This window comes from Pseudopipra pipra, chromosome 1 (genome assembly GCF_036250125.1).
Source record: "Pseudopipra pipra isolate bDixPip1 chromosome 1, bDixPip1.hap1, whole genome shotgun sequence".
Taxonomy (NCBI): Eukaryota; Metazoa; Chordata; class Aves; order Passeriformes; family Pipridae; genus Pseudopipra; species Pseudopipra pipra.
Genome location: NC_087549.1, coordinates 8,018,425 through 8,042,807, shown reverse-complemented (window position 1 = coordinate 8,042,807; position 24,383 = coordinate 8,018,425). Strand labels below are relative to the sequence as shown.

Below are 24,383 nucleotides of genomic sequence, written 5' to 3'. Positions count from 1 at the left end.
ATATAGCCATGAAATGGTTATACAACATGTTTGCTTTCTGGAATTTTCAAAGGGAAGCAGGAAAATCTCCCTCTCTCTCCTCTAGTTTTCTCTCAGGGAATTCATCAGAAAGACAGAATTGGACACACAGTGGAGAGCTATCCCTGGGAACGACTTCTGTGAGAGCCAGCAGGATTTCTGAACTATTAGAGCTCCATCTGCTCAGCATGGTACCTATGATTTGGAATTACTAGATCAAAGTTTCTGTCCTATACTATACTTAGAAGAAGCCAATGCTTCTGGTCGGTGACAGTTTTGGGAAAACGAAAGTAGGACTGTCCCCTACTTAATCCCCTAGGAATCAGGGATCACAGCATAGAGGACTTGTTCCAGCAGAGGGAGATCTGAGCCTATATTGTTTCACCAAAAAATGAATCTTTTGTTTTTGTTTCTAAATTCCATGTATGCATTTTGTTCTCAGAAATTTGAAGAAAGTCAAGGAAGAGCCAACAGCAAAACAGCCTTTTATCAGGCTCTGCAAAATTCTCTAGGAGGAGAAGAGTCCAACTTGTTCATTGAAGATGCAGCTACATGGTATTACTCCCTCGAACATTCAACTGATGATTATTCATCCTTTTCCAGGGCTTTGGAAAATGCTACTCGGTAAGAAAGTCATCCTATTACAACTGTGTGATTGGAGTTGAACAAGGTTTCTTTTGCTTATCTACAGTGTGCATTTATATTTTGAAAAACTTGAGAAATTCTTATGCAAATGAACAAAAATGGGCAATATGATTTCATTTTCTGTGAGGTTTCCAATGTCATTGGTAAATGGAAATAGAACTGATTTTTGTGCCTTGTTAAAAGTTTGACATGTCTTTCAAGAACTGTATATTGGATTCAGACTACTAATGCTTATTTGTGTACTCTTTCACATCAAAGATGACTGGGTTGTTTGCATACTCTGCATCAACTATTTCTTGAGTCCTCTCATCCCTGTGACAGTAGAATAACAAATAGACTGGCTTCTATTCCCAAACAGTCACCTAATTATACAGTTAGATACTTTTCCTCAGTGGTCAAGTTTGAAAACTTTGAATTCAGCAATTACATTATTTTTTTTTATTATGAAACCTGCAAAATATATTTCTTCACAATGTCAGGCACAGCTTGATGCCATTTCCTCTCGAGTGTTACTTGGGAGAAGAAACCAACCCTCACCTTACTACAGCCTCCTTTCAGGCAATTGTAGGGAGCAATAAAGTTGCCCCTGAGCCTCTTTTTCTCCAGGATAAGCACCCACAGCTCCCTTGGCTGCTCCTCTTCAGACGTGTGCTCCAGACCCTTCGCCAGCTCTGTTACCCTTCTCTGGTCACACTCTAGCACCTCATACATGTCAGCAGAGTCATGAGCAACTTACCTCCAATATATACACTCCTATACTTTGCACTGAAACAATTTGTGGACCATTGGGAGGTGGAAGATGAGCAGTGGGCCACGTTCACACCACTTTGTATGTATGCATAGCTTCAACCCTAACTGGGTATCAGGGTCAAACCCTGGCATCAGGGTCAAGCAGTTCTGGATAACAGTCAGTTGGAAGGGTTCATTGCCCAGTTGAACCAGGACTCCACAGCAGTCATGACACCTATGGTTGGCCACAGAGCCTGGTGGATGTCTTTAGCTTGGGTCACATACTGGTTTCGTCTGAAGAGAAGACTGGAGTTTGCTGTCTCCCCCACAGGCAACCAGTTTGCTTTAGCCAGTTACAGATCTTAAACTGAGGGGTGGGGCGTGTTTCAGTTTTTCTGAAAGAAGGCAAACTGAGGAGAAATTTCCTGTTTTCTGCCTCTGTGCAAACTCAGGGACTGAATGTTTAAGTGGAACAGATTTTCCAAAAATTAATCAAAAACTCTTTCCCTATTCCTGTCTCTGCTTCATGAGCAGATGTATTATGAAAACTCTTCACATTTCTAATGTGATGTGGTTTATAAACTGGTGGCTTGAGTCCTAACATGCCAATCCAAGATGTTTCACCTCTGTTCTTAACTGAGACATAATAGCTACAAGCTCCCGGTATCTGCAGTCTCAGTGTTTTCTGTCCCACTGTGACCCTCTCCACAGAACCTCAGAAACAGGGTTTTCCTTTTATTCCTCCATCGGAGCTGCAAAGCGTCGCTCCAGGGCAGCCTTAGGGAGCAGGAGATGAACAGGAGCCAAGATTTGCATGGAAACATCTGCTCCAAGAAAGTGGACAGTACTTTCTGGGTGGTCCAGGTGTGCCAGTGCTTTGAGTAAACAAGCCAGAAGGCTGTGGGTTGAGCTTTGTGCCATTTGTCAACTCTCGCACCATGACACATTTGTCCTCCCTTGTAACCTGTCCCAGGGACAGGCCGCCCATCACTGTGACATCTGGAGACACTGCCTGCAGTACCTGTGGAAGCACTATAGTTCACGGGCATTAAAGCCAGAACTCGTCTTCAGTCTCCTTCCATCACCACTGTTAGCCATGGGATTATAATTCTTTAGTCAGATTAGTAAGGTTTTAAGCCATAATAAACCACTGAAGGACATAAATTTTAACCCTTCTTCTTATCTAGAGATACAGAATCACAGATATGCTGAGTTTGAAGAGACACAGGAATCATTGAGTCCAACTCCTGGCCCTGCACAGGACCATCACCAAGAGTCACACCATGTGGCTGAGAGTATTGTCCAAATGCTTCTTGAACTCTGTCAGGCTTGGTGCTGTGACCAATTCTCTGGGGAGCCTGTTCCAGTGCCAGCTACCCTCTGGGTGAATAACTTTTTTCTAATGTCTAACCTAAACCTCCCCTGACACAACTTCAGGCCATTCCCTTGGGTTCTGTCAGTGGTAATCACAAAGAAGAGATCAGTGTCTGCCCCTCTTCTTCCTCTCACAAGGAAATTGTAGACTGTGATGGGGTCTCCCCTCATAGCTCTGTGAGGAGCTGTTATAACACAGGGCTGTCACATTTGATCATCCACATATAGCCCAGGGCTCAGCGTGGTGCAAACATTGACTTTTGCAAAGCTGCAAGGGCTGGCACAGAGCTCACTTCCAGCAGGAATGTTATACACCAACAGTTCCTTGCAAGTGCCTGTGACAGCCTCCTGGGCATAGGGATTCCCTACTCCTTTATGATATGAGGCAAATGCCTTGGCTAAGGAAAGAAGTGGATGGCTCATTCTTGAGCAAGAAGAAGGATGAGCAGTAAGAGCATCTGATGATAATCTTTGCTTTAAACACTTTGGAATGTACTCCAGCTACAGCAGAAGGGAAAGGGAGACAGCAGGTGCAGAATGACAGTTACCTACATCAGTATCATATAAATGGTGAAGAAAAGAGGGAATTGTTCAGGGTTTTTTGATATTTGGTTAGTTGGTTTGGGTTTTGGGGTTCTTTTCCCTTAGTTTTGTTTCTTTTTAACAAAAACCTTACTACCAGCATAGGTGTGTAAGCTTAGAAAAGTTCTAGTTCAGGAAGTTATAATTGACTGCTTAAGTTTTAACAGGAATTACAAAGTGTGATAGAGCAACATAAGGGGTTGTTATATACTACATACATTGTGCATATTTCTTAGTTTTAAAATATTTCCACTGAATTCTTGTATTTTTTTCCTAAGTATAAAATTAGTTTCATTTTCTTTTTCTTTTTTCCTTTTTTTTTTTTTAAACATATTCCATGCCTATAAGAAACAGCTTTTTCATTTTTGTGGTTACTACGTATTTAAGTTTTTTTACTTCCCCAGAATAGCTGACTATTTTTTCCCCCATAGCAGCAACTGAGAATCAGTTTTAAATGGTGAAATGTATCTCAAAGCATTTCTCGAGAGCTAATGCTCTCCCAGCCTCCCTAGTTTTCAAAGACCATCTGCTCTTCTAAAACCCCATGCTGGTAGGCATGCGAAGATCGGTAATTTTCATTTCATATGGGTGTTGTCAACCATAACTGTCAAAGAGCGCTGTGGTCAGTCAGCCCATAGCTTGTGGTCTCACAGATGGGCTTAAAATAAACTCTGCTGAACCAAGATAGATACCCAAACAGTGCCTTTCATAACCATACCAGTTAAATATAGCAATGTGTTTTCATGCTTCTCTGACACTGTTCTTTCTTGCACCAGTCATTTATTTTTTTGTTTTTTTACCTACCAAGTCTGAAGGAGAAGCTGCTGTTTCAGATTCACTAAACTGAGAATTGAAACCTCCCACTTCCTCAGCAGATATGTTTGTGTGCACTTATGTAGGTAAGGGTATATAAATGCCCAAAGAATGTGCTGAGTCTTTGGGCACGTGAAGAGTGAGAATGATGATATGTGTATATATAGTATTGCCTTGAGGAATCATAACAAGTAAGGTGTTATTGCAGTAAGGTGTCCTGTTTTCTACCTGCCCGTCTTGAACAGCTTGTGCTTCTTCCAGCTACTGCTGACTCCATGTTACAGTCCCCCTTCTTGGGGCTGTGGAAAGTAGGAAGGTTTGGATACAGTTGCTTCACTCATACCTTTTGCATTACATTAGCTGGTGTTAAACTGATCATTTAGCTATCTCATTGCACTCTTATTGGTTAACCTTTGTCTCCCAAATGTACTGCACCAGATATTCCGTATTGATGAGCCCTGCAGGTTATCTTCAAAAGTGGTCTCTTCCCTCTTCCAGCAGTGGAAGATTTACCCAAAGAAATCACACATATCCAAATTCAGAAATTATATTTTTGGCCCTTAATCCAGGAAATATATTAAAGCTTTTATTAGATGTCATTGCAACCTAGTGGTGCCAGAAGGAGCTTTATTCTATTATAAGCAAGGGCCCCCATAAACTAGAATAAAATGGGATTGTTTTTTTGGCCAGGATAGTCCTTGTGTGTCAGATCTGTTTTATTTACTATCATCAATGTTGTTCAACACTTCATAAAACAGCAATTTTAGTGAATTCTAAGTGATACTGCACTCGTAGATGGTAAATGTGGTTTCCTTCAGTGGATTTGAAGGCAGAGATATGAACTGTTTTGGAATATTTAAAGAAAATTATCAAGATAGAGAGTGGTCTGTTGGTTGTGGGGGTTCTTTCCTTTTTTCCATTACATGACTGTGTCTGTTCCCTGCTCCTCCTCTCTTATCAGTGACCAGTTTATCACATGTCCCATCATAAACATGGCCAGTTACTGGGCTGCTGCCTCTCGAGGAAACGTCTTCATGTACCATGTACCTGAGAGCTCCTCACAGAGCAGGTAAGGAGATATATTTTATAATGTTTCTTGGATGTAGAATTTGTAAAACCAGGGCTGACTGCTTGGGCATGCTGTGGAGTAAATGAATAGATGTAGGTACCTCAAATAAACAGTTCAGATCAGCAAAGGGGGGATTGGTCTCTGATAGTTTACTTCTCCGACTATGGAGGAATGTTTTTCTGAACTGGAGCACTTATCATTAGATGTCTAAATTAAGTTTCCCCTTTCCAACTTACCTACCCTTGCCTGTTCCAGACAGTCTTTCAGATTCCTACCATACATCTGATAAATCTCCCACAAAGAACCAGAATGTGGTCTAAGTCATCAGGAGTTCACAGCTCTCAAAATAAATGGAGTAATGTTTTCCAAGGACTCAGCATTAATTTAATACTGCCCCCTTTAGAGGTCAGTGCAGTTGTACCCCAGTTACAGTGACTGGCCTTCAATGTGGATGAGTTCTGAGATTTATTCCTTCCTGCTCCAGCACTGTGACTGGTGATCTGCCAGCAGATTGTCTCATGGCAGCAAAAAATATTTTTTTTTTCACACAAGCATTTACAGATTCAGGCTCTGTGTCATCCTTCATGTTAGAAGCTTACCTGAAAAATGTTCAGCAGGACAAACTGTATTGTATTTTAGACAGAAAGGCCTATATGGCCATGGGAGATGCAAATGCCTTGTTCCCTTGGGTACAGAACAAGCTGGAAGGCAGCGGCCTTTAAGGTCACCTTCCCTGGTTTTATTTTAGACCCAGCCTCAGACAGGAGGAGACACGGATGTTTGCAGGCAGTGGTCAGCACTTTGGGCTGCCATATGACACACCACAGTTACTCCTGCCCCCTTCCTGTCAAAGGCTGAGTGACCAGAAACTGCAGTGAGTGTTGCCCCTCCTATCCCCTGGATCCACATGTCAGGGCAGCAAAGCACACAGGGATGTTTATAATACTGTTTCCTGATGAGAAAGATGTGCTTGTTCCCTGCTCCCTGTACTGCCCCATACCTCTCTCTCCAGGAAAGATATTTGAGACCCTTTCCTTTTTCTCAGGCTTTCTCCAAAAGGGCTCAGGGAAAGGACAGCAGGTTCCTAATGGCACCATTTGATCCTGTGAAGTTTGCTGAACACTGAGTGGCTTTCCTGATAGCACAGTGAGAAGGCATTTGAAAGAAACCAGCTCAGATCTAGGTTACAGATGAAGGCCATTATGCTGTGGTAACACAGGCTCGCTTTCTTTCTGAGAAGTAGTTAATCCTCGGGGAGCCGTTGTTTCACTGGCAGCTCCAGCGAGAATGTTCGCAGTGCTCCATTTGGCTACTGATAGGCTCAAAGAAATGACTTTTACAAGGCTCCAAACAGGGCTGAGCTGTGGTATGCCAAAAATTCAGCTGCTCAAAAGGAAAAGATATGTTCTGAAGTGAGCTAGCAATTTTTCTCTTGCTTTGGAGAATGATAGTGACCCAGTCATCTATTAGACCTTATTTGAAAATAGATGAAATAGTACTTATACAACTTAGACTTACTGGCTTTGAGGCAGTGATTTTGAATGGATGAGAATTTTCTTTTCTATCTACACCTATTTAAGATTTCTCTTGTGCCCATGTTATTTAGATGTCCTCACACTCTCCAGTGCTGCAGTAGTTTACATAGCACTTGGCTAGACATTTTAATATCATTTATGTTGACACTGGTCTTCTAAGGTAATTACTTTTAAACTTTAGTGCGACTTGTTAGTTTGCATTTTCATAACCCTCTTTAAAAGAACAAAGCCAGCTTGCTGTCCGAAACTTGTGGGAACATGATGCAGAGGCTCAAGTGCCTTAAGTTAAGCCACCTGCAAGGAGAAATGGCCCAAATTAATATGCTGTGGGGCACTGTTACTCCTTTCATCTTTATTTATTCTTAAGTACCATTAAAATAAATGCTATTTGGGTTGCAAAGCAAGCACTTAAGTAGAAGTTGCAGAATTCAGCTTGTCTGTGTATGGAATGATCTCATTTGATGCTACTATGTGGCTATTTATGAAGTGATACTCTTGTTTTCCCAAGGGACCCCAACTAGGTCCTCTGCTGAATACTCAGAGAGTATTTTGTGTAAATATTGTTGTCATCCATTCCTAACTGAATCTTTCTTTATTCTTCATCCTAGTTTGGCCATGTCATCTCTCTTCCTCACCCTCCCTATAGCATACCCCCCTCCATATAGTATAGGTACATTGCAGGCTGTCCAGTAGCCTCACTGCATGACCATGGTGTGATGCTGTCAAGGGAAGAAGCTTCACATGTGAGAGTGACCTTAACTCCTAAAAATTGATAAACCATCAGTAATCTGAAATCAACAAAACAGAGTGTTTGGGAATATTATTGGTGATTTGTCCTACCAGAATAAAACTAATGATGTATGTGAAACAGCCTTCAAGTATAATATATAAACTAAACTTGGGGAAAGATCTGGCCACCACGTCACCACCTCGCAGAGGACTTCTCTAACCACTGGCATAATGAGTCCTGACAGTTGTCAAGTTTTTCTTTGAAAATTGTAACTCTTAGGAAGAGGAGAAGAGGCAGATACTCTGTCAAGTAAGCTACAACTTAGGCTGGAAGGCAGGATGTGTGGCTTTGAACTTACTCAGCAGAAGTGAGAATTGAATCTAGGACCCTGCAAACACTCTATTAAATTCCTGACTAGAATCATAGAATCATGAATCATAGAATAAACCGGGTTGGAAAAGATCTCTGAGATCATCAAGGCCAACCCTTGATCCAACACCGCCGTGGTTACCAGACTATGGCACTAAGTGCCACATCCAGTCTCATCTTAAAAACCTCCAGGGATGGTGAATCCACCACCTCCCTGGGCAGTCCATTCCAATGTTTGATTACTCTCTCTGTAAAAGATTTCTTCCTAATATCCAACCTAAACCTCCCCTGGCACAGCTTAAGACCATGCTCTCTTGTCCTACTGTTGGTTGCCTGGGAGAAGAGACCAACCCCCACCTGGCTACAACCTCCTGTCAGGTAGTTGTGGAGAGTGATGAGGTCTCCCCTGAGACTCTTTTTCTCCAGACTAAACAACCCCAGCTCCCTCAGCCTCTCCTCATAGGACTTGTGCTCCAGTCCCTTCACCAGCCTCGTTGCTCTTCTCTGGTCCTGCTCCAGCACCTCAATATCCTTTCTGAACTGAGGGGCCCAGAACTGGACACAGTACTTGAGGTGTGGCCTCACCAGCACTGAAGGGTGAGGCCACAGGGGAAGAATCACTTCCCTGGTACTGTTGACCACACTGGTCCTGATCCAGGCCAGGATGCCATTGGCCTTCTTGGCCACCTGGGCACACTGCTGGCTCCTGTTCAGCTTCCTATCAATCCAAACTCCCAGGTCCCTTTCTGCCTGGCTGCTCTCCAGCCACTCAGTCCCCACCCTGTAGCACTGCAGGGGGTTGTTGTGGCCAAAGTGCAGGACCCGGCACTTGGCCTTGTTGAACCTCATCCCATTGGAATCAGCCCAACTCTCCAGCCTGTCAAGGTCCCTCTGCAGAGCCCTCCTGCCTTCCAGCTGATCAACACTCCCCCTCAACTTAGTGTCATCTGCAAATTAGCTAATGGTGGACTCAATCCTCTCATCTAAATCATTGATAAAGATATTAAACAGGACTGGGCCCAACACTGATCCCTGGGAGACACCACTAGTGACTGGCTGCCAACTGGATGCAGCACCATTCACTACCACTTTCTGGGCCCGGCCCTCCAGCCAGTTCCTAACCCAGCACAGAATGGGCTCTGTGCTCCACGGCTCCAAGCCATGGGCTGCCAGCTTTTCCAGGAGTGTGGCAAAGGCTATGCTGAAGTCCAGGTAGACACATCCACAGCCTTCCCCTCATCCACCAGGTGAGTCACCTGGTCATAAAAGGAGATCAGGTTGGTCAGACAGGACCTGCCCTTCCTAAACCCATGCTGGTTGGGTCTGACCCCTTGTCCATCCTGTAGGTGCTGTGTGATTGCACTTAGGATGATCTGCTCCATAACCTTGCCTAGAAGAACCCTGTTATAGCCCTTTCTTTGTGTTAATTAATGCAATAACTAAAGTGTGATTTACACACGGTAGCCATGTGTAGGATATTCTTTGAGTAAACATACTGGATCAGATCCCCTCAGTGCATTGTAGCTGGAGGAACACGTTGTTAGATATTCCTGATCACTCATAGGCTTTTGAGAGAAAAATGATTTCTCAGCCATTTTGATACTGGACTGCATCTGGATTTGCTGAGATACAGACCTCCACTTGTGAAAATGAGAATTTTTATAGTATTATGTCCATAGGGTAACATAAAAGATAAAATAATGAGGCTTTTTACCTTTGGTATCTAAATTGTTCCTAAGAAGCTGGTTTACACAGGATATGGACCTTTCCCTATTTGTGTTTGCTATCCATATCATAAGGAAGATGATAATATAATTAAATATTTTCCATAATAACTTCTAATAGCTACCCCACAGGGATATTGGAAAGAGTACATTAAAATAATATTCAGATAACTGCAACACTGGAAGACTGTTTACTCTTAGATAAAATATTCTGGCTGGGGAAATAACTGTTCACTAATTAAGATAAGACACCATATAGCAACATAGTCTTCAATTTCTACTTTGTCACCTCTCTTCTACTTTATGTGTGTCTCCCAAAATGTGTAACAGAACAGAGAGTTAAAATACAGGGATGAAAAAGTACTGGTATTTCCTTTTGTTTCACAAGGAGCAGTCCCTTAATAACTCACAGCAAGATAAACAAGAGGGAGGGAGAAGTCAGCCAGTAAAGACAGACCCAATGCAATGATGCAAAGTAGACAAAAAGTTATTAAACAGGGAGGATTTTTTACCAGTAAAAGTCAGTTAGCCAAAGTTTGTCTTGCAACTGGATGTTTCTAAAATGTATACATATACACACATTCAAGCATGCATAGGTACAGGGGTAGGGTTAAAGAGCCCGCTCTAAACTGATGTCTATGACATATGTGGAAAATCACATAAAACCATGAACTGACAGTTTTTGTATAGATGAATGGATCTTGCAGAGAGCAGAATAATATCTCCTTCCACATGGTAGCATTCTCCCAAGCTTGGCATGACACCATGTCTGCTTTAGTCTTCAGTTCCCATTTGAATAAGGAGCCAACTCCCACATTAATAATCTGTGGTAAAAATATATACATAACCCAGCTGCCATTTTCTCACTCTCTTTCTGAGAACACTTAGGCCTTGGAGTAAACATTTATTCTAAACAATGCAGGAGGAATGTGGCTGCTCAGCACTGCCTGGGATTAGTGGGGAGGGCTGGGGTATAGCTTTAGTTACAGTGAAGAAATGTGTGATAGCAGAAGTATGTTTTCACAAGGATGATATTATTAACTGTAAAAAGATTTGTCTTGTTAACCCTTCAAGAGATTTCTGGGTGATTTTTGCATATTATATGAAGGAGTACTGCTTGCTATGCCAGCACAGTTTCCAATTCACACTGTGGTGCCAAATGTTCTGTCTTAAAGATGGTGCATAAAAATCAGTGCTCTGCCAACTGAGAGGGACAGATCATCAGCTGCAGCAGGGTGGCAAAGCATCATTATTGTCATTGCAACAGTCTGAACTGAGGACTAAGAATCTCTATCTTATAGTCATTAACATGACCATAAAAAATTGTCACAAAAGCTTTTCTTAATTGTTGAGTATGGGACAAATAAATGATCTGCTGTCTGAGTAATTTTATTTGGGGCTGTCTTTACCTCCTGTCTGTACACTTTTGTGTATGTTGATGTGAGCTGTTGAAAGGCTGCTCCATGCCAATGCTCACATAGTTGGCTGGATTTTGGTGACGCTTCTTACAATTCCTTTAACTGAAGGTGAGAACTCCTGACTGATTAAAAAAAAAAACAAAAACCAAAAATTTTTGTGTATAAACCCATTCAACTCTGTAAAGTATTTTTGGTTTCTATTTATTCTGTATGCTGTGGTAATTCTGGCTATTCTTGATATCCCTTTAATTAAAGGAGATTTTTCTACTCTTTTGATTTCATAACAATTATATCCCTGCTCTTTAATCCATCCACCACCTGTCCACTTCATGCTCTCCTCCTGACTGTAGCTGTTAGTCCATGGGTACCAACACCCCACAGGTTGGTGTCCACATTGTGAATTGGGTGCTGTGCAGGCAGACAGAAATTTATGTCTTTATATCTCTGGGCTTCAAAGGAACTCGTGTAAACACAGAGGGCAAATAAATTAGCACTGAGGTGGTGACAAGCACAAGATGCACATTGCCTACACAGCTGGGCAAGCACCTCAGTTGCCTTAGGCAAATACATCCACTTGCTGCAACAGCAGCTTGTTGTTGTGCTCTATAAAGCTCTACTCCCAATCATCTCCTAAAAGCTGTTGCTTTGCTTTTCTTATTGAAAGTGCCTTTCATTCCTCTTGTCCATTGCACTATGTCCAGCTACGGCTGTGAAAACGCTATCCCACTGATACAACCACATCACACTGTTCTCAAGTCTTTAGACAGTTTCTTTGTTTCTAAAGGATTGAGGTCAGAACAATATGGCTTTTTTTCCCATGAAGTGGTTTAGAGGCCTTTATCATTCAGATCTTGGAAATTAGTCATAAATATGCAAAGACAAAGTACCAAGCTCAGAAAAGGCATAAATCAACTTTAAATGAAACAAAAATTCAGCTAAAAGATTCAGAAAAGTACAAAACAATTTTTGGAACTGCATGTGCTGCACTGGGACAGGCTGTTCCCATAATATGTAATCTGTAGAGCCCCACGTATTCTTTGGGACTCTAGGATCTTCCAATGGACACATCATCTTTTTCAGGAAATTCGTCCATTCATTCAGCTCAGGAATAGCCATAATGAACAAATGCATAAATTTCTGTCCCCCCAAAGTGCACTCAAGTGTCAACATACCTATTTCTAGATTTTAAATACAGTCATTCCCTGATAGAATTGTGTAATTTGTGATTTTTAGGAGTTCTGACAGGTTGATAAAAGTGCTTTCTTCCTGCCTTAATATCTGTGATTTTTTTTTTCAATTGATGTGAGCTTTCAGGTTCTTGAATTTACTATCTGCTACTTCAGTTTTATTTTCTTCAATTGGCAGGGCTATAATGCAAAGTGGAACATTGTGTGTATTGGGAGTAATTCAAGTGGAAAAGACACAGCAAACTCCAGGATACTTTTGCAAGTCACATGTATCTATAGGGCTTTTTTGGTACAAATGTGGATAAACTTGGCAATTTAATCCTTTTAGGAGTTAAGTTTTTCCATACGTCCTGATTTTCCTGAAAAGAAGAAAGAAAAGAATGTTCATCTGTTTTTCACATCCTTTACCCCATTTGTCTGGCAGGAGTTTGTAATGAGAGGAGATGCAATGAGCCAGATGCATCCCTAGAACTGCAGAGGTCACACCAGGCCTTACATTGGCCCATTAAATTTCTATAAATATCCAGCTATCCTTTGATTATTTTTTTCTCCCTGCAATCACATGCCATTTCCTTTTACAAGTTGTGTGGCTATATGTAATTTTTTAAAATTATTTTGCTTAGCATCAAAATGAACACTTCATTTCAGGCGAAGTGCAGTGTTGGTAAGCTGCTCCTCTCCCATGACATGGATGAAATGGTGCCTGTTCACAGTTTGGGATACTAGATCTGCAAATATACTTTGTAAATCTGCTGGTATTAATATGAAGATAATGCAGATGGGTGTGAAAAGCACATTAATTATTTCCAATAATTCTTGCAAAAAAAAAATTTTAAATCCATTTGTTAAAAATAAACACAGAATGGGGCTACAAGAGCATGAAGGCAGTGGCACATTATATATAAATGATATCCTCTTCTCTGGGGACGAGGTTTTTATGAAATCCTATGTTGGTTCAAATCAGCAGGAGATTTATCACCAAATCTATGAGTCTGAGTTTCACTTATGGTGCTCAACTCAATCAGAATTTAAATAATAACCTGTTCTCACCAAAGCCAAGTGACAGTGGAGAGCTATTTTTTTGGTTTTTATGATGATAGTCCTACTCTTGCCAATGGATACTGAACAGGGCCTTGATTGCGAGACTAGGAACTCAAAGCCGAGATCCCATCTCTAACACTAAATCTTTCCCAGAACTGTTAAAATGAGCAGTTATTTTCAAAAAGGTTTACATTAAAGGATAAGTGGTTTTCTTACCTCCCCAATCTGTCACCGATTGCCAATATCTGCTCAGGTCAGTGACTGACATGAGTTTGAGTACAATATTTCTTCTCAATTTCTCAGACGATCTCTGATAACTCTGGCTGAACTCTGACTTGTTTTGTTTGTCTTGTTATTTTAAAATTTAGATGACTGAACAGCAGTGGGAAGTTTGGTATTTTGGTATCGTATAAGATATCATTTGAATTTTGAGATAATTTACATTGGCTTCTACATGTGTGTGTAGTTTTAAAAAAGAACCAAAAACTACATTAAGACAACTAAGAATAGAAGCTATGACTCAAAAGGGTTTGAGATTAGTTGAAATTAGTGGAAAAGGAAAGTAAGGACTATTTTTAAAGGAAAGAGAAAAAAAAGAGAAATATTAGGCCAGAGTCAGTCATTAATCATCAGGATGAGCTTCCAGTATGAACTAATTAGCCAGACCTAGAGCAAGGACAAAGTTCAAAATGACATATATGTCCTAATTTACCACAGAACACACTGTGAGGTCCCTGTAGCCCCAGCTTCAAGTTGTGCATTCAGTCCTAGCACAGAATAGCATGGTGGTCTGCTGGGTCATGTTCTTCTATTCTGACTGCCATGATTATGGATAGCCAGTAATGGCAATTTCATTTTGCAAACAAATTTTTGAGGAGTTCTGAGTTGGAGGGCTTGGTTGGGGTTTTTTTAGGTAGTTTTGTTGTTGTTGCTTTGTTTTCTTTTGTGTTTTTTTTTGTTTGTTTGTTTGTTTGTTTGTTTGTTTTTTCTGTTCCCAAAGCTTGTGATTAAGATGCTAACTTCAGCTGTTGGATGAGGGGGTTTGCATCTATGCTATCTTTGATTTGAAACAAGAATTTAAACCAAGTTAACCATTAACTGGGTATTTTTGTTCTAAATTCTGATCTACTCATATTTTACTCTTCCCGATTGAAGCTGTTTTGTACATGAAAGTAGCCACAGCTCTACAGAGAGAGCAGTGGAGTATCTGAATGGCTAAGTAATTCCTTTCTGTCTTTCTTAATTAGAAACATTTAAATGGATACTCCATCTCAGGTTCAAGGAAAAATTTCTCAGAACCTACACCTATCCAATTAAATGGCTTGGCACTGGATAATGAAAATTCCCTGCAAATGATACTTCAGGGTCTACTGTTAAATCATTTCAGATTTTGCCATCTGATTTTCTGTAAACTGGATAACTGAACTCCAGTAGCGCCTCCTTCTGAGGTGAACTGAAAATTCCCCACAGAGACCTCATTTTAATGTGAACAAAGTGGTAGGATCTGGATCCTAACTTCCCCATGGCTCAATTTACTGGTCTGTCTTGTTGTCACATAAGAAGAGGAGCTATGAATCTGTTTCTAAAAACATTGACATTTTAAAAAGCAAAGTTATACAGGGAAGATCTGAAGTGATACCTTTGCATGAAGTACTAGTCCTGTGTAGTCAATAAATCCAAGATTTCATCCTTACACATAATTGCATTCACCACTGTTAGTAAAATAACAGATCTGTTCCTTGAAAAGGGACTTCCATAGCAGAAGTTAGTTGCTATTAGTTTGGCTTCCTTAAAAACACTTTAGAAACCCCCTTTTCCCTTATTTCTTGCTGTCCTTCCTTTTATCAAATTGTGCTCTGAAATGCACAGGTTGTGGGGCCTTTGTTTCCCCATTCAGAGTTGCTGCTATTGAGCACCTGTATAGTATCCTGGGAGTGCAGTTTGGAGCAGCTCAGGAAATAAAAACTTCCCTGCAGAGCTGGTAGTGCACAACAGCAAAGCTGTAAATGTTTATTTGTCACTCCTCTCTTTCTCTCACTCCACTTTTCTTTCAGTCAAAACAGTGTCTCTACCTGGTGCTACCTTGAGTACACTCAGAGCTCCTACAAGACTCCAAAGTCCTTGTTTGGATATTTCTGGCCATTTGGCACTCTCCTCTGGTCCCTTCCAACCCAAACCATTCTATCATTCTTTGATTCTGTGATTCTATGATCAGAGTTTGAGGGAGGAGACAGAAATATTCCTCCGATATTTCTCATCTAGCTGCCCTCTATATGTTTCCCAGTTGTCTTTCCTGCTGTTCTGTGCGTTTATTTATGTGCCTCTTTCCTCTCTTAACCGTAGGGTTTTTTCTCATCCTCATGTTTTCTTTCACATCAACGAGAAATATTGAAAGCAGCCCATGAAATTATAGCCTTTGGTACCACTTTATATCTTTATATCAAACCCAAAAGAGTTGTACAAATAATTTCAAACATAAAAAGTTATGTATTTAAGATACTGCTGAATTTCAGTCTAGGCTGTGACCTTAGCAGTTTTCACCTCTAGAAACATGAGGACTGAGAACACAGTCTCACTGGGGGAAAACCTCAGTCCCAGCTCAATTATTTTAGCTTCACAGCTAAGTTCATCTCTGCTATGCCTTCCCTAAATGGGTACACTTGTCTCTTCATTGCACCTCAACGAATTTCATGTCCTGTAATCTAATCAAAAGCAACTCTTCATTGAAAAGAAAATTGCAATTACTCCTTTAAGTATATCATACCTTTGCTGGAATACTGACACTAGAAATTGCTGTTGTATACTGGGCCAAGCAAATTATTTTTAAGGCAAAATTATTAAACTATGATCTTGCTTAATCCTTCTATAAACATTTGGGGAAGAAAAATATGCTTTAATCTCGTTTCAGTTCTACATTTTTTTGGTGAATAATCTGTGAATAATTCACTTTCCAGATGCAAAGTATTACTGAGGTATTATGATAAGACTAAGGAAAACACAACCAAAGATGTATTTCATTTAGAGAGCTGTGTGTTTGTTTTTCAAAATAGAGATTTTGGTCCCACCACTTATAAAATGTAAAAGAGTCATCTTGCTTTCAGCCCACCTGCCCATAATGGTTTGAACTACACTCCTTGTTCCTTTGGAGGCAGTATCAGGGTCATATCAGTGCTGCTGCATTTCATGCCCAAAGATAAAATAGTTTCAGTTGTGACACCTTTTGTCAACAGCCACTGCAGCCTGTGCAGATCAAGTCTTGCTGAGTGGATCTGGGATTTGTTTGTTCTTGCCTCACAGACATCTGTTCCTTCTCCCAGGTCCCCTGATGCTGTCTCCCTTCATGCAGCACTAAACCAAGTCAATAAGACCTTTGTCTAAATGTGGGATATGCAAAATGCAATTGGACCACAACAGAAATGTCTCCTTCTGAAATGTGGTTCAAAGCTGTGTGTTGAGCATAGTTTAGTTATAATTTTATTAGCAGAAATTGGCCACTGTTTTTCTGCAGCACTTGAAGGTGTTGAGGTGTGTGACCTTTACTGTTAGGTCCTGCAAGTGTTGCAGTCTTACCTGGCCAGTCTTGTCTCTGAATTGTTGAAATATTCCTCATAATATGTGTTAATTATTACATGGAACTACTCAAGAATTGTTCTTTCTTAAATCTCATCTAGGTGATTATCTCAAGCTGTTTTGACTTGGCTGCCATATAAAACTAGGGGAGAACAGAGTGTATGAGTCAAAACCACCCAGCCAGCAGAGAAATTAGATTAAAACTGTGTCTAAGAAAAATCTTCATAAACATCTCCTATTACATCTTTTCTTATCCAAAGATTTGGGTTAGAATCCTGGCCACAGTGAAGTCAATGGAAAAAATCCAATTGCTGCTAAGAAGGGCTAGGATTTTATTCCAAGTCTGTGAAATAAACCATAATTAGCCTTCCATCGTGGCTGCCAGAATCCATGTCACCACTTGCTTCCACTTTCTGAATTTAGTGAAAATCTGTCTATAACTTAAGAGACATTTAAGGAATAGCCAAGTGACTTTATCACTTTCTCTCTAATTTAGAAAACGTACCCTGATACCTTCCACAATTTGCTCTTGTAACAAATGTTAAAGACCCTGCATTAATCTAATGGCAAATTCTCCCTGTTATTGCTTGCTCTTCTTTTATGTTTTGATTTGAAAAAGTCCCACAGCTCTCCACACTCTAATTAATGGTCATTAATTATATACCATTTTGCTTTATTCTCTGAATTATATTATATCCCTTTCTTACCCAAATAAATAAATGATGGTTTTAATTATCTTTCCATAAATATTTACTTTAGCTCAGGTCAGGAGCTCTTGCTGGATGTTCAGTATGCATTTGGTCTACCATTCTACCCGAAGTATGAAGAACAATTTACTCTGGAAGAAAAGGGTCTTTCCTTGCAAATTATGCAGTATATCTCCAATTTTGTGAACTCTGGGTAAGTGAGTGATATTTAAGATTGCTATGACTGGGGACGAGATGAAGAGTATATGGAGTGTAGTCAGTCCAGATCCTGCCCTCTCTCAAACAGCCTCCATTTCCTCTAACAACTTGTAAGCCTATAGAGGGTTTTTGGTCAAAACTGTTGGAAAGTCCTCAAGCAGAGCAGACACCAAAGATTTGTAGTTTGACTCTTAGCTAGAAGGAATAGACATTTTGTCTCCATTGACCAGCAGCAAATTCTGCTTAAATACATAGGAGCTGCAGAGGCCTTCTTGTTGTTTCTAGAGCTTAGTTCTAGGACCCACATTCTGAAGTCTCTTGCCTAAGAATTCCCTTATCCCCCCCAAAAAAGGGGGAACACAGTGCAGCCTTTACTAACTAGTCTGTGAATATTCTTCAGCTTTACTGTGCTGTGACCATGCTTGAGAATGAGGAGTATCTCTAGAAAACTAGTGTGGGAATGGGGGGAAGGGTGACTTCATGTGCTTTTTATGGTATCTTGGGTTGGGTTGGGATTGAGGGCTGTCGAGGGTGTTCATAAGCCTGTGTCTATACAGATTCTAGGTACCTGTTCCTTAGGAACTAAGGACTAGGAACCTAGGAACTAACAAGTTACCATGAATGATTCACCACTGTGGACTGAATTTGAGCCCTGCTGGTCAGAGGGACTGGATACACATTTCCCTGACCTACCCAATCTTCGTCTCACTTTACTGTTCATGTCATTGTTTTCTAATGATCATTTCTCCTGCTCCCTTAGAAATCCAAACTACTTTCATAGTTTCTCGAGAAGGATGTCAGGGGTGATGCCCCTCTGGCCTTTGTATCTGTCAAGTGATGATGGTGATAACTACAAGGAGTTCACTGTTTCTTTACCAACACTTAAAGGATTGAAAAAAGCAGATTGTTCCTTTTGGTCTGATTATATCAGAAGGCTGAAAGCATCCACAGGTGAGAAGAGCATTTTCTGACATTAAATAAAACCTAAATTCTCTGATTAATGTTTTCCTCTGAATGGAGCTCTATCACTGTGGAAAACACTTTTCATAAATTAAACATTTTTCATTGTCTGGGGCATATAGTTAAGACTATCCTGAGATCGAAAGGATGCAACAGTAAACAAATTTATTTTGTAGCAGATAGTGAGTAATAAAGTTTAATTGCCCTGGAGTTAGAGCTAGAGAAATCTTCCTGCTGTGATGATATAACAAAGCTATATCTTCTAATAGTTTGCTCTCTATTTGCAGTTATAATATAGACTTTGACTAAATTGGAAGGCTGGGTATACAGGCCTGTTTTGTCTACTGGAAACACCTAACATGAGAATGCTGAGATTCCTATGGTTTAGGAGGAGCACAATGATGACTATCCACTGTAAAGTTGTAACTGAGGCTTTACTTATATGTCATTATGGTTCCTGTATGCTTTGACTTCACAACAGATAAATTTCTCTGACTTTTTTTTATAGTTATGCTGATTATGCCCCTTGTATTTCTCCTTTGTCACCATAAATTTCAATGCAGCTATGAGAGTCCTTCAATTTTTTCTTATTGCTTAGGACAGTAAAACCAACTCCGCAGAGATTTCAATCTGCTGCCTGTCCTGAATTTATTCTGGTAAATAAAGTCCACTTCGTGGCTGTGTATCTTGTAAATAAATTTGGATAGCCTCAAGGAAAGCAAACAAAACCATCCCTTTTTGGCAGGCAGAGATGTTTTGAATTGTTCTTGGAGGCCTGCAAGTTTGCGAGTGTTTTTTATGTCCTAAGGTTTCATCTTCAAGCCCTCTCTGCTTTTGGGGACATTGCAATTCTGGGAACAAAATGTACTTTCCAAGACACCAAACTACCCAGGGTATCTGTGGCTGACAGAAGACTTCAAATGGGCTGAGGCTGACATTTGTGTAAGACAAAATTGTAATGTCTCAGAACCATTAATTTGGTGATTCTGATGCAAACAGAAGGCATCAATTCTCTTGTTGAAGAGACAGCTCCAATCTTCACTCATGGTCTTTCTTCCAAAGTAAACTCAGGATTTTGCAGAAAGCCTTTTCATCAGTTTCTTGATGTCCCTCAATGTCTTTCAAGTTCAGAGGGGTATTTTGATCTCTGCAATGGCTTTCTGGTGGTTGAGATATTGCTAATTTTCAAAGCTTGATTCTGATGTTTAAACAGTCCTGACTATAATTTCTAGATCTTTTGGGACCTCACCTTTCAGCATTATGTCTGTTTAATGCCAGATTGAGCATTACTGTTGACCAAGCACCACGGACAGAGGCTATTCCCAGCACTTAGAGAAAATCCCCCCAAAAGGTGGAAAAATATCTACCAGGGCAGATTACTTTTGGCATAGAGAAGGTCTAAAACCATCCAAACTGACATAAGAACACAACATTCATGTATGAGTTGGTCCAATGATCTGTCTAACTCAATATCCTACCCTTGTCAGTGGTCAAAGCCAAATACTGGAATGTTAAACAAAAAAATAGAGAGGGAGAGAAAAACACACAGAAAGAGTTCACGAAGTTGAGTAAAATTTTTGAAAGCAAGCCATAAAGTGTGAAATTTATGGAGTATAGATTGTCAAGAAAAGATTTAAAAAGTACATGTCAACATGTTATTTTTCAAGCAGAACTGAGTACACCCGGCTGGCTCTTTAAGCCAGTGTTTGCTTGGCCCCAGAACCATGCTAATGCAGTTACACAGCTGACTTCTGCTAAATTTCATCTCATAGCAGTGTTGGCTTGTTGCCTTGCCTTGATAGTCATCTTTAATCTTATCTCGCCTTGGAATACTGAAACTTCTCATACAATTTTAGTAGGCATCGCATCAAACCCATTTCTGTTCCAGACCTCAGCCTGGGATGGTATCTTATAGAGATTCATGCTGTGGGTCTCTTGATAACAATCTGAGCACACCTCCTTGGAAAAAAGATTCGTAATGTTCATCAGTTCCCCTAGAAAGACAATATAAAATTTGGATGCTGATGGCTGAAGACCCTCAATTTTTTTTGAGATGTTGTGCTGAAATGTGTCAATCCATCAGTACAAGTTCATCACTTGCATTGCTCCCAAAAATTGGATTCTGCAGGAGTTGCGTCCCTGTGCATCATGTTGATGTGTTTCCTTTGCACCCAAGGTTACTTGCTGTACCTCCCTTCAGAACAGAAGCATTGCACCTCTGTTGTTACCTGAGTGCTCCAGCCTCTGTTCCTGGAGTGCTGTCAGGCTGTCAGTCAGATACTCTGAGGTCCAATCTAACACTTTCCCACCTTTCCATAAATATAAAAGTCCATGCTAGTGTTCTTGGATTATTATGGATTGCAATCTGTGGCCTCCTGCCAAGTAGATGGAAGTTACAAGTGTGTCAGCAAGACGTACTGATAACAAAACAATCCAGTTTTCACATGTAAGTGCAAAGATGTACAGAATGTAGTCTGGTGCAGTCTCAACCTATTGTGATGAATTCTGTTTTGTCCATCTCACCTTTTCCTTGAAATCAGTTTTTTTCAGCTTCAAATGTCATCTGTGATCTGTAAGCAAAAAACCCAAACATATTTCAATAAAATGGAGAAGAACTAGACAAGCCAGTGATCATAAAATATAACAGAAACTAGCTTTTCAAAAATCTTTCTTGATCCTTTGTATAGAGCCAGGTGAAATGTCTTGACTTAGAAATGTCAAATTAAGGATAACTGAAGGCTCAAAGCTCAATATCTCAGTCCAACTGAAAACCGAGGTATTCCTTGTTGTGGTTTATGCTAAACTCATAAATTGCAGTTTCTGGGATAAAAACTTCTCATATTTAGAATCTTACATGTCTTTAAGTTATTCACTGCTGGATCTAGAAACTGTTGTATATATATCTAGCTTAACTATTACTTGCAATTTTCTTTCCATTCTGTAAAATACTGTCCAAGTCGAAGTAGGTGTTTCATTTTGTGATCAGACCACAATATTTACTGATTGAATGTATAATTTGTTCCTGGCACATAAATGGAATGTATGTAGATGTAATTGGAGATAATTTAACAAAATTAATGTCATAAATGCATTGATTCATCATGGTGTTTGCTGGCAGTGCCTTTACGAATTATGGAGGGAAGTCTGAATTTGTTTCATTGCAGATAAACTATAAATCTCTTGCATTTTTGTTTGAGACCAGTTTGTAGAGTAGGCATTTTGGGGAGCAGTCTACCTGGGGAATTATGAAACTGATGATGCTTGAAAAGGTTTGGATTTAGTAAATGGAGTTCCCATGGTTGCATTTCAAAGACATGCTTTATATTTTGAATTATGACGGTTTCCATGGGAAACATCAAAACTATAAACAAGAAGAGTGGCCATTGTGGAAAAAATAAGCTGTGAATGGCTTTTTCCAGAGAATGTGTTAACAACTTGCAATTCAGTTAAAAACAGGAGCTCCAGAATGTTTATGTATATTCAGACAGATGTCTGAATGCTAAAATTCCCCTTGCATAGTATGGTGGACTGTGCTGCCTAACAGTGAGTCCCTTTGTAAGGGGCCTCTCTCACTGCATCCCAAACAGGTGGACTTGGATCCAGTCTTCATCTCTTACTCATCTGACTGGTATCTAAACAGAACCAGTCCTCCTAAAAGAAGTGCCTCTGTAAGCAGTGTTGCAAATGGGGAGAAAGAATACCTTTAGTGTCTCAAAGTTGAATCTTGTCTGCCTAACTCTTGTGCCTACATTTAGACATCTGGGCATATTTTACATGTCCAAGTTAGCCAGACTGGACCCATCTGTAGAAAACAGGTACCAAAGCTGAAGCCTTTTCCATGAGCTCTGGGACACCAAGGGTAGCCACACAAGAGTCCGAAAAAAGCAACAGTATTCATAGTTCAGACTTGAATCAAAGCTGAATCAGGAATGTTGTGGTTAGAATTAATCTTTTATCCTTTCTATTCACACCTTGCTTTTCAAAATCTCAGCTAGAGAACAGATTCCTTTAGTATGGGGGGATATCTGTGCAGCTATGAGAGCATTCTCTCTAGGAGACATTTAATAAGCACCCTCAGTACACTTTCTTGACACGGTTTGGTGGTGCTGAGGCAAATGTGTCACTGAAATAGGGTGGAAGAGTAAAACCACAAAAGGAAAAACATAATAAAGAAGAGACCTATCAGAGGTGGGGTCCCTGGGGCCTTGTATATTCCAGACAGACAAAAAAATAATGTTCCCCACACTTCCTACCTAGTAGGGAAGTATCAGAAGATAATACAAAAAAAAAAAAAAGTCTTGGATGAGTGGAGAGCAAACTATTATACATTCCAATGGCAGTTATTTAAAGCATGCTGGAGGCACAATTCTTAAATATCATCGGGTGATCTGCTGTTACCCTAAAGCATTTTGCAAATGGACTGCAAACTGAGAAAAATATCTTCCTGAACATTTATAGTTGCATAAAAGTCTTCTAAGTGTCATTGATCAACTGTGTACCTCACAACCTGCTTCATTAAGGATATGACATCTCTTTTTATCTCAATTATATTGTCTTTTCAGGAAGTGCAAGTGATGGAGAATCATCTGGTGAAAACAGCCCTAGTGAAGCTCCCAGTGAAGGACTTTCCTCCCTGGAGAGCCAGCCCCTGGGAGACAAAGTGTCTTACAGCAGATAGGAAATCACAGTGCTATCGGATGGGTTTGTCACATGTTGTACATCCACACAACCATCTCACACCGAATGAACAAGCTGCTTCCTTTAGTTAACTTTCTGAACAAGTAAAGTAGACTTCTCAATAAGGTAGTTTTTCAAGAAAATTGATGAATATGGCACAAAATAAACACTACAGCTATTGTGTAAGGTCAAAAGAAACTGTAATTTGAAAAATGAAGTATCAATAAAAACTGCAAAACCAAAACAAATATTCTTGGACTTCATTTCTTGCAACTACACAAATGCCAACATGTTGTAGTACCACCAGCCAGAAAAAGACATACATTAAAACACTTAGGAGTCTCTGGGTTGATGAGGCTCAGATTTGTTAGATATAACATCTGTCTTGTCCTTGTTTGTTACTTGTCCTATCACAAGCTGCTCATAGGAGTGGGAGCCTGGTTTGGCATTCTGGAGAAAACTGAAAAACTTCAAAATGGGAAGAGAGAACAGTGTAAGAAGAGAAGAAAGAGTATGCACCGAGTGTGTTCACATGAAGTCAGGCACATGCACATGTTATATTCATGTCATGATCCTTGTGAAATTATGTGTAAGACAATTTGGTTAAGGCAGAACACACAGCACAGATAATAGAAAGTTAATTAAAACTTAGAACTTGTTCTTGGAACATTTATCTTTTGGAAGGAGAAGGTGAGATACAGAGTAGTTTTGGAAGTGTAGGGAAAATCATAGGATACCTGTAATGGCTCTTAAAGTATTTTGGATTAGGTTGTTAATTCATTGCTGGGATTGTTTGGCATAATCCTCAGTTGCCAGTTTATCACACACACTTTTACGATATTTCACAACATTTCCATTGATTTCAGTAGGACACGAATTTCTTTGCAGTGCTGAAATAATTATTAAAACAACTCACAAGGTTTTGTTTGCTTCTTGGGACCTTTGCCAGTGCATGAGCAGTCTTTACTGCTGTCTTCCATGTATCCAGGTTTCCAAAGATGTTACCAAGACAGAAGAAAAACTGTGTAACACTCATA

The 24,383-nt window shown here is 40.1% G+C and overlaps 1 protein-coding gene across 1 annotated transcript in view; it reads left to right on the top strand.

The window, feature by feature from the left end:
- The window catches only part of TG (thyroglobulin), a 151,678-nt gene extending 128,084 nt beyond the window's left edge, over positions 1 to 23,594 (top strand). Inside the window, exons 44-48 of the mRNA XM_064644475.1 lie at positions 461 to 642; positions 5,123 to 5,230; positions 17,564 to 17,704; positions 18,470 to 18,660; positions 23,232 to 23,594. Of these exons, the coding sequence (XP_064500545.1) occupies positions 461 to 642; positions 5,123 to 5,230; positions 17,564 to 17,704; positions 18,470 to 18,660; positions 23,232 to 23,347 (738 nt within the window). The 3' untranslated portion in view covers positions 23,348 to 23,594. The remainder of the gene's footprint in view (positions 1 to 460; positions 643 to 5,122; positions 5,231 to 17,563; positions 17,705 to 18,469; positions 18,661 to 23,231) is intronic.
- The last annotated feature ends 789 nt before the right edge of the window (positions 23,595 to 24,383 follow it).